The sequence below is a fragment of the Falco biarmicus genome, chromosome 15, assembly GCF_023638135.1.
Source record: "Falco biarmicus isolate bFalBia1 chromosome 15, bFalBia1.pri, whole genome shotgun sequence".
Classification (NCBI taxonomy): Eukaryota; Metazoa; Chordata; class Aves; order Falconiformes; family Falconidae; genus Falco; species Falco biarmicus.
This window is the reverse complement of record NC_079302.1, coordinates 18,511,858-18,523,260: the sequence shown is the minus strand read 5'-3', so window position 1 is coordinate 18,523,260 and position 11,403 is coordinate 18,511,858. Positions and strand designations below refer to the sequence as shown.

The 11,403-nt window shown below is 37.8% G+C and overlaps 1 protein-coding gene across 9 annotated transcripts in view; it reads right to left on the bottom strand.

The window, feature by feature from the left end:
- Positions 1-2,694: 2,694 nt before the first annotated feature.
- Positions 2,695-11,403, bottom strand: part of CHD9 (chromodomain helicase DNA binding protein 9) — a 99,672-nt gene continuing 90,963 nt past the window's right edge. For all 9 annotated transcript variants that reach the window (XM_056360429.1, XM_056360428.1, XM_056360424.1 and 6 more), the window contains 4 exons: positions 10,821-11,042; positions 10,347-10,475; positions 8,258-8,362; positions 2,695-6,155 (listed from right to left, as the gene is read on the bottom strand). In XM_056360429.1, the coding sequence (XP_056216404.1) occupies positions 5,292-6,155; positions 8,258-8,362; positions 10,347-10,475; positions 10,821-11,042 (1,320 nt within the window). In that variant the 3' untranslated portion in view covers positions 2,695-5,291. The remainder of the gene's footprint in view (positions 6,156-8,257; positions 8,363-10,346; positions 10,476-10,820; positions 11,043-11,403) is intronic.

Below are 11,403 nucleotides of genomic sequence, written 5' to 3'. Positions count from 1 at the left end.
ACATCAAACAACATGAAACAGAGAAGCTGACATAGTAGTTCCCAAATCAAAAGCTGTTCTCAGATAAGATTAAGAGCTTAAGGACATGCTTTGGTGAGCACTGGTGAAAAAGAGAGACGATGATGCCATCTCTGACATTAGGATCCCAAGAATTTTCCAAACCAGTTTCCCTTGTATGCACAAGAAACCTTACCTGGAACACTAAGGAGAATTTCGCACTCTTAGGTTTCGTTCATGGCTGGAACAGACAAAAAGCTGGGGAAAAAAAAAAAGTCCTCATTTTGCAGAATAACTCTATGGCAGGATCTTATGAGTGGCATCTTCCTTCCTTCCTTCCTTCCACGAGAGCCTGAAAAGAGGCAGCGTAAAAATAAAAATAAAATCATAGCCTTAATCTGTTTATTCTGAAAACATCCCTGGCTACTTTCAAGTAGAGAAATGCTAAGAGTCTGATTAATGCCAAGCAGTTTAGCGTTTTTTTAGAAAGAGATCTGAACATCAGCTAGCTAGAGTACAAAATAGTACAAAATTCTAAACTGAAACTAGAATTTAAATTATGTAATGAAACATGTTTTGGCATTGTAACTATTCTGAATGGAGACACTTACCTGTATTTACCTCTCTTCAGCCCACCCTATTTTGTGGAAAGTTTTCCTTAATTCTTTGTGTTTATTCTCAGTGAACTGTGTTCCTAAATGCTGGGTTGAACAATATTTTGATGGCTGTATTCGAATTTTTATAATTTCTGGCCAGCTGGAACTTTTGACAGTAATGTATGATGTAATTAGTGACACCACTAGAGTTATAATGCATTTCAACATCCTTACTCTGCGTCTATTGTCGTTATTTTCAAAAACTTATCTCACGTGTACTTCATTACTAAAAGATAGAAAAGCTTTTCTCCAAAAAGAACAGTTTTCCTTGGGAAAATTTTAACTGAAACTTGTCCTTGTCATCAGAGACACTTAACCATGAGAAGTCCTTGCTGTTATCTTTTAACAGAAAAATTTCATTTTACAAATCATTAGTTAAAAAATGAAGTGACCAAGATTTTCTTACTGTTTAGTTATGGAAAACTATTATCTGTATTTCCTTTTCCTCTAAATGTGACAAAGATATATGCAGAATGTTTGCATAACATTAGGGACATTCAGATAAGCCAGGAGAGTTATTTTGTAAACTCCCGTAGCTACACTAGTGTAATTAGCCTGCTCTGCAGATACCAGCATAACCGTGATGTTCCAGCAATGCACAGCTGGAAGTGTTGGTCAACTACAAAATTTGAAGTGTTGGTCAACTACAGCAGCGTAGACCCCACATTATGCTGGCACAGCTCCCTCATATTGAAGATAATTATGGGGTGTAACAGAACTCGATCAGAAACTGTTCATACAACTGAGTGTTAGTAACCTTCCCATTGCGAGTGATTTCATGCAATGCTGCACTGCAGATCCCTTTATACTAGCCACGTACACCAGGCACACTTCCTCTCGCTGCAGCTTAAATGCAGGCTTTAACAAGTAAACATTCATTCTGAAGGTGCGAGTACTGTCGTAAAGAGCAACAAATAAAAAATATATTACTAAATAACATGGCAGAAGGAATTTTTTCAGAGACGAGAGGTAACACAGGACAGCAATTTGCGTGGGACATCTTGTTAATAGTCTCACCTAATCACAGCCTGTTGCAAAACACCAGATACTGTTCCAAAACAGTTCAAAGGAGTGCAAGAAATTAAACACCAATACTGCGCCTAGATTCTCTGTTCCTTGGAAACAGTTACATCGAAAAATAGATCTAGTTATATTTCCATTTACAGACTAACAGGACTGGATTGTAAAATTACAAGACATGATTCCTCCTCTCCCCTCTCCTTTTTTTTTCCCTCCTTTTTTAATTCTGTGATGTTTCTAATAGACCTGCTAGAAATATACGTTAAAAATACTCGTAGGGATTCTGCAAGACTTCGAAGGAAAAAAGACACAGGGGAGAACATGAGAACAGAGCTCCTATGCATACGTGCATTTTTATCACCTGTGTACAGACTTGAGAAAGCAGCTCAGAAAGGACGATCGTGATCTGAAGACAAAATCCAGACTGGAATAACTACGGATACCACTCAAACACTCAGCTGCAATGACAAGTTAAAAGAAGTGGGCAGCTGACAAGCAGCAGGCTACTGACGTTCAGCAGACATGTCCGTGACCTGCATAAATACACAAAAAATAGCAATAGTAAGTGCATTGTACGTAATTAAAAGATTTAGCAAATGCATAGAAAGTAATGCAGCGTTTTAAAAAGAAAGATTCCAAAGGTACTTTGCTGCTTACCCTGGAACATGAGATGCGTCATTATTTCAAACTTTCAGACCAGAACCTAGACTGTATATTCCTTTCTAACCGTAACTACTGAATGGCTGGAACAACAGCTTGTTTGTAAGACAACAGAGTAACAGGAAATTCATTCCCAGAAAAATTATACATCAGTAAGGCATGGTCTTGGGGGAGGAGGGGCGTGGTGGTGGTGTTTACATGCTTGGCTTGAGTTTGTTTTTTTTTTCTTACTCTTTTTAAGGCCTGAAGAATAATTTCAGCATTAAAGCTTAACACTGGAAATTAACTTTTGCTGCTGAAAGATACATGTTTAATCCTAACACAGACAGCATTATTTTCACATACTGAGGCCAACATCATGGGTAGTCAAAGAATATGTTTAATAAAAAATAATTAAACTTCCATTTGCTCTATAGAACATCATAGAAAGTAATTCAATAAATTACAAATGACTTTTTAAGACGCTTGTTCAACTACAGAAAGCAAATTCAGACTACACAGAACACAACTGGCAAATATTGCAAATGTCCAAAAAAAACCTGGACTAAGACTTGGATCATGAAGCCTGAAACAAGGGATAGAAATACAAGGCAATAACAGCTAAAGTTCTTTTAGTAACTACCAACACACACTTTTATCATCACCTTGGATATCCTTTTAATTTTAACTTCAGTATTAGTGTAATTCTACTGAGGTTTCCTTATAACCCTTAACTTTATACAACCGTATTTGCATATAGTTTAGCTGACAGTGGGACATTTTCTCCCCTTCTGGTTCAAACCGATTAAAAATAAACCCAATATATTATGTTCAAGTCTACACCAGCCTTCATTACTTGAAACTGTAATTGCCTTATTACATAGAAAGAATTACTAGAATGGTAACCAAACTCACTTGACCATAATTAGGAAAATACTTTATTTCATAAATCTGATATAAATTAGGTTTTAGCCACAAGATTTAGGATTTGTTTTGTGGGGTAAGGGTGGGAACGATGGTATTGTTGACATACTCCATCAGCAAACTAATTTAATTACTGTTTGTAAAACTTTGGCTATTTCATAGATGCATCCTAGTTAAATAAAAGTGCTATATTACAAAGGGCAAAATATTAAATAATACCTTTTTTTTTTTTTATGGTGAAGAATTGCTACCCCCTTCTCTTGGCAGTTTTTCATTTTTACTATTGCTAAGACACTGCGTGAAGGGCCAAAAATCAGAATACTATTTGGGAAAATACATAACCAGCACAATCCAAATGGTAGTTGTACAGTTGTGTAATTACATGTAATACTGCTTCTAATCATGGGGCTAGTTATTTTGCACATAGAAACTTATATTTCATTGGTAAAGTTCTTGATAAAAAAACAACACAGTTGTTTTACTGTACAAGCAAGCAACAGAACTATATCAAAATATACAGTTTTTGTTTTTTATTTTTAAATTTATCCCTTTGTAAAGCTTTTTCAATGACTTCTACTAGTACCTGTGTCTATTTTCTCTTAACACTTGCCTATTCTTGGACCGCAAACGATGTAACAGAGGTCAACTGAAGTCAGTCAGTTCAGAACTTCTGTAAATGTGGATCTGGGCCTTTGACTGTGTCAGAGTAATAGCAGCTTAAGAAGAAGGAGGAATCATATCGCACATCAAATCTTCGACAGATTTCATATAGTAAAGGGTTCTAAGGATTTGGACTCGAACAGATGCCTTATGCCCTGTTACTGTGGTTTCTAGGAATAATTTGTCTTCCTTACTATTCAAAGTGCTTTTTCTTCAGTGGGTAACTCAGCATAATATATGAAGTGACATCCCAATAATGATTTTGAGTAATATTTAATATTTAGTCAGATTTAAATCTGCGGAGAAGTTTAAACTCAAAAGGAGTTCGAAACTATCGGTACTTTATTTACCATTATTAACTGGTAACTCCAGGAGGTTTTATGACATAAAACACAAATAGAAATCTACACAAACAAAGCAAACAAACAATTTTTACATGAAGTATGCAGTGTTGAAAGGTCTTTTCAGTGGCACTTTATGACAGTTTGCCTCTTCTGAGTCTTGGGGAAACTACTCCTCATTTTGGGACTTTTAATTCTGCAGAGGGAGCCCAAAACTTTGCAAGGTGTAAACTAAATAGATCTACATGGTGCCAAGTAGCATGAGATAAGACAGTTTTTGCTTTAATTTCCCCCTTACTGCCGTCAAAGAGAACAGCTGTAATAAGGGGGGGGAAAAAAACAACCCAACAGTCATATCTCAAATAACTCAGATTTTAACATGATATACAGGATGTCTTTAGAAAACAAAACAAAACCTGAAAACAAGTAATAGAAACCAATGTAAACGTCCTAAACTAACTCAGCTGAGGTAACAGGTAGCCAGTTCAATTGGCTGATTGGGAAAAAATTTATCTTCTTTTAAACACACTTGTACCTGAATTGGAAACAGCAGTGCATCACAACACTAGAGCATTTTCATGTAATTAAAGCAATGGATGGTGATGTAGATTCTACAGCTTTCATGACATTCATTAGCTGCCCAAATTATTGCTGAGTTTTGATCTGTAAATTATAAGTGTCAAGGAGGCTGTAAAACTATATTCAAATTAAATCAATAATATGCATAAAGTATTCTGTGTTCACTGCAAATATATTAAATATACAGCTCTTACTTGAGCATTATTTTCATAAAATTAACCCCCCAACAAAATTATAATGCCTTTTGTTGTAATTTTACACCATTGTGTATTTGATAGTACATACAAGTTCAGAAACTTATGAACTTCAAGAAATATTACATGCAAAACGTCTCTGAAAGCAGTTTGCACTTCTAAACAAATACTGAAATGTTCGGTCAGTAAATCATTGATGCACTCAACACTGGGTTATTTACAATGAAATAATTAAAGAATAAATTCAAAATCAGTTTATAATTTAAGTGCAGAGTCTGGGGTCAGTCTTCATCACTAGAATCTGAATCCTCAGATGAAGACGATGTACTATCAGATCCAGATGAAGCATCTGCTTTCTCTGAACCCTCATCTGTGCTGTTTTCGTTGTGAGAGCTTGGCTCTGTTCCCCCTTTGTCTTCCTGATCTCTAACCCGAGAATTTTCCTCCTTTTCTTCTGTGGGCTTGGCTGAGCCCGTGTCATTGCTTTCACTGTTCTGTACATCAAAAATATTAGACTGAGACAAAGCTGGGATATGAAGATTAAGGCCTGGAGTGAGAAGCATCCCTGGGTAAAGTATGTTGGACAAAAGTAATGGATTAAGAGAGAGAGGATTGGCAGCTGCAGCAGCCGAGGATGTTGAAGGAGAACTTGAAACAGAGTTTTCACCACCAGTATCCGTATTTTGGTCTTCTGTCCTTTCTTTCTTTGTATCTGCCTCTTTCGAATCGCTTCCCTTTTTCTCCTCTGAAATTGATTCTGCAGACTTTGTTAGAAGTCCTCCCATGCCCAGCAAGTTTGGTAATCCAGCCATCCCTGACAGCAGCATGGGGAACATGGCAGCCATGTTCTTAGCTTCTCCTCCAGTAGTTAAGCCAGCTGGCATTCCCATTAACCCTGCTGTTACTTGCAGCGACTGCAGGTTTTGCAGGTTTTGTTGTAAGGCCTGAAGACCAGGCAGATCCACTCCTGGAAGCAATCCGTTAGCTAGCAGAGGGTTAACTGACACGCTTGCAGCGGTGGCAGCTGCTGCAGCTGCTGTTGCCTTAGCAATCTCGCTTTTGGGGCGCCTTCCTCTCCGGCTTACTTCTTCCCGCACAACAGGTCCAGTGAGAATACGGTCAAACATACCTTCTGGAAGAAATCCCTGCAAGAGACACATCGGGTATTTTTAGTATTTTGAGAGCTCAAAGATGGAGAAGTAAAAGCCAACGTAACACCCAAGTGTACAGTAATGGTGTCAAAGATTATTCTGGTATGTTAGCACAGCAGCTTCATCTCCAGACAGCTCACTGCAATTTGTGGTGACTCCATGCCATCACATCTGACATGTCTAAAGACCCATTTCCACAGCGAGGTCTACTCAGGTGTTCTCTCGCACCCTTTGCTAACTTGTCCTTAGAGGTTTGTTTGCAGATCAAGCCAAACACAGCTAATTATAGGAGCAATCTCAATTTAAAACATAAACCAGCATTGCTTTGCAATACTACCACATTCCAATCATTGGACAGCTTAATTAAAAAAATTAGTTATTTAATTTAAATAGAAATGTGTGATTGCACCTAGACCAACGAGCTCTAAGCCCTTTTTATTGTTGCTAGTGTCTGTTAAACATCCTCGTACCTCACCTCACCCATAAACTTGACAATAAATAGTAAAGACTCAAGCTGTATTAAAACGAAACTGAGAGCACTTCTTTTTAGGGCTTGCACAGTATTACTTCACCTCTGTAAGCCCTCCTACCTAACAATGAAGAAAGAGTTACAATGGACCTAATATTCCCTTTGAAACACATTGTCTTGAAAATTCCTCTTAAAAATGGCAATCTTAAGATTGCAACTATTACTTATCTCCATACTACACCAGCCTTTTTTTCTCCAGCAGCTCTCTCTAATTTAAACTAGTCTAACACAACTAGAGGAATTCAGAACTCTTGCTCTGTTCTTCTGTCCTGCGGGTAACGACTAAATTCTAAAAGTAATTCTGCTATTATTTACACCTTTAATCACTGCAGCCTAATCCTATTCCTAGTCACCTATTTTTCTAACAGAGTGTCCCACAAGGGTATTGGAGAGCCTGGCATTTGGAACTTCACAGAAAGATTACAAATTCTGCTGACAGTGAACTAGGGAAAAAAAAATTAACTTGGTCATTTCTTTGCTAGAGGCTGAAGTGTAGCGCAAATATAATATACTTCTGAGAAGTTAATAGCAGGTGAGGAAACAGACTTCACATGAACCTTGACAAAACCACCCTCATTTCTGTTAGACACAGGGAACGGAAGAGTAACTGGGTTATCCAGAAACCATTCTTCATTATACAACACAACTTTTTAAGGTTCAAAATATTGTCCTTATCTTCGAGGCAAACAGGGAAAGAACTCAGAACCATACACCATGCTTGAACCAGCCACACTTAAAAGGAAAGAGATAACGGCTATACAATAATTCCCATAATGAAAATGCATACCTGCTGTTTTGTTGGAACTGTGGACAAAGCCTATCAAAAAACTTCCTTCTTTTAAATGTAATGAAGTACAAAGCTCAGACAGAACAAACCCTCAAACTCCCTGAGTGCATTTGCAACTAGTAAGAAGCTGACTCGGGACTACCAGGGTCTGTAATACTCTGTTGGTATTCCATACAGAAGGAGCACATGGGCAACGCTAAAGTTGTAGTGGAGACTATTATCCTTGTTCCCTCCACTGGAATCTCAACACTACTTTTTAGTGAGAATCTTTAACAAATAGAAAACAGACGTTTTAAGTAGTAGAAAATAGCTATATTAATTTTTTATTTACGTTTTGATTGAGGATACCTATTTCTTCAAGGCGCACATTGAAAGTGAATTAATTCAGAAGTAAAATGAATATTTAAAATTGTATTTATCTTCCTAACTTAACTTTAAGAATAAGGAAGTATTCTGGGGGCTAATACCTTTCTTAAAAATCTTCAAGGCTACATTTATGAGATGAAAACGTCACAGTATTACAGCACCTTCAAACAAATCTCTAATTTGGGGTTGCCAGCCACTGTTCCTCCCTTGCTCCAACTCACAGCTGTGCCAGCAAACCAGCTTAGGGAACTGAGCTGGCAGAAAGAAAAGCTAACATTGACTCACATTCCACACTTAATGCAGTACCCGAAATGAAAAGTGTGCCTGTTGGCACGCCTTTTTTTTCCCCTGTTTGCCTTCTTTGTTTTTAAAATACATTTCATGTCATGGTTATCTCGTTCTGCAAATACTCACAGACTGTTTTACAACTTCTCCCCATTCAGGAGCCACTCCATACTCTGGATTTTCTTTCAAGAACCTGCACAAATCCTTGAGAGGGGGAGCAAATGCACCCCCCACCTGAGAAGAAAAAGATAGAAGTCAGGAAATACTTCTCATTCAGTAAGAAAAAAAGGCAACATTCATACCTCACACTTTCACTTTTGCCTTTTATGTAAAACAATACAAATAAAAGCCTCACTTTAAACTATCAATGAGTATGACACGGGTTTTGACCGATTCCCGGTGAAGTTATGTGAAATATTCTTTGGTTTGTTTTAAGTCTACTAAACTCACACTCATCTATTAAACTCACGCTTTGCAACTTTCGTATTAGACATTCCTACTAATGTTTAATATCAGAGTTTATGAAGACATGCAATGAATGGAAGAGCAACCACATGAATAGCTAACGGTGGTCCAGGTATTACCGAGAAGGTTGTAACCACAAACCTGTTAAAACTTTTCCTTTATCTACTACATCAGTCCTATCATCTCAGTCAACTTCTAAAAACACTTCTATTAAAAGGCTCTGCTTCTTCTGTGAAATTATTTCTTGTATTTTCTTTCACACAAAAAAGGCCAAGTTAAGATGGCTAAACAGCATGTCCTAATAAAATCATATAAGCAGGAGAGTAAGCTCTCCGGTTAGTCAGAAGTATTACTCAGATCCAGAAGGAAAGAAGAAATGGTAGAAAGAAGGAAGGAGAAAGAATTCCAGTTTCTGTTCAACCTTCTCTATAAACAGCAACTTAAACTCACATTTTCCAGGCTACTTTTGGTCCCCTCACCCCCTGCTACTAAATGTGTAACTGAACTAAAAAAGACAATGAGACAAAATGAGTTTTGTCTGGAAACTGGTTATAAATGGGAAAAATGAGATTAATAAAGTAACAGAGTCTCAACTATGGTGTAGAAATCTGTTAAGAGGAAAAAAGCCATCATGAAAACATAGGCTTTAACAGCAAGCACAGATCAAATCTCTCACTCCTTGATCATCAACTTTGAAAAGATTCCTCAGGGCATGGATTACTGTAGAGCAGCCGAGGGTCTGTGTTTCAAGAGACTGGCAGCCACACAGGTTGCTCTTCAGAGCTGCTGTATCAACGCACCGAGGAGATTAAAGACTCTCAAATTCTGCCTCACTCTCCTCTATGGATGCACAAAGCTTCTGACCTTAATACAGTAGCACACAAAAAAAATAATCCCGCTTTCCTTGCAACTGCTCTGTAACAGAAGGACAAGCTAGCAGTATCACAAGACAAAATGCTCCACAGGTTGACACAATACCTCAGAGACTCCCACCGGACTGCTGTTCTGGTACTACACTGACATTCAAAGAGACCATCCCACACACCTGTCCAAATTTATTCAATAAACAACAGTAACGTTCTGCATGCTTTCCTTGAGCACTGCCTTTTAGCTTTTCCCAAGGCCTATTCAAACGCATTATTCCATTCCCAAACTTTAGGCAATTTGAATTCGGCACCTTATCTCCCATCTTCCACTGTCGGGACATTAGAAAAGAATTCCCCTGTTACACTACTGTTTCGCCTAGCAATGTGATTTACAACAGACACATGCTGCTGAACCACGACAGTCAAATGTCAGAGAACTCAAAAAAGAAAAAAGCAAAACAATGCAGTAGACAGGATTTAAGCAATTCCAATGGACAAGGTTCTACGCAAAATATAATTTTCATCATGTCAGAAGTAGTAGTTGGAAGACGTACACATTATTTAGAACTTCTGAGAATGTTGCTACTTTGATCACAATGACATATATTTCAGTGCCCATGCCTCCATATTAGTGGCATAAATATTGCCAAATATTGAGTGTTCCATTTTATCTGAACATAAACCACAGGGTAAGTTTCTAGCTGTATCTTACATATTTTCATAGTTGCAAAACACTGACTAGAAGATTATTGTTTACTTTCTTGCTGGGTGCCAAAACCTTACAAATGTTTCATTTGTGCGCAGTGTTTTAGCATGGGCAGTAGACAGACAGCAAGGGTAGTTCTTCATTTTGGGGAACATCAGAATGGCAACAGCATTATGAATACCTTTCGGGCGTTTCTTCTGTTTATGAGCTGAACACGTTCTTCACCAGTCAAACTATTGACATCCAGTTTGTTAGGGTTTCGACAACGGTGTCTTTTTTGTTTGGGCCTCCCATCATGCAGCTGCATCCTCTGTTATGAAGGAATTAAAAAGCCAATTATCCTTCTGACATAACTGTTTTAAAAATGGCGAGATATCTGTGCAATCTCTTGAGTCAGGCATTCATCTGAAGTAATCTTTGATTTCAGAAATATTTCAGTAACAATACTAATCACAACCACAGAAGCAGCCCAGCAAAAAGCACGAAATCCTCCGATTCCTCTAGCCATTGCTTTGTTTTAATAATTTTACAGTTTTCAACAGCGCTATACTTTTTCCAGGTATTATTATTTATATCTTTTTGAATACAAATCCAAATACATTCTATGAGAAATGTTTTGCTATTTAGCTAAAGCAGAGCTGAAAGGAATACTCACAGGAATACAAGCTCCTGAATCTTCCACATAGCCGGGATGTTCTTTAAGCCACCTTTCTAAATCTTTTCTTTTGGGGGCATCATCACCTGCAAGCCTTGTTCCATCTTTTAGGTTAATAACAGGAACTGGACTCTCTGCATCAAGCATGCCTTGGGACTGCGTGTAAGTGAGTGCTGGGTTTATTCCTGCAGCAACTTGACAGGAGTTAATACCTGGGTTAACCTGGAGAAATTCAAAACATTTGACTAAGTTCTCCACAGAAAAATTATTTTGTGTACCATACAACGAGGGACACAGTCCTGCAGATCATTACGCACGCTCAGGGACTCAGTGAGACTACTCATGCCTTGGACAGCTCTCCAAGGCACTGTACAATCAGGTCCCGTAAGAAACGTATGGGGAAGGATGTCCTGAAGTGTTGCTAGGTCAAATATCAAGGTTTTAATAATACATTGTTAATTACAGTTAATCAAAGCCACAATTAAACTTACTTTTTAAAAACAGTTACCAGTATTGTATCTATCTGGTGTTTAGTAGAACTCCACCAGTTCTCATTTGTGTAGTCAAACTCTCAGTTAACAGT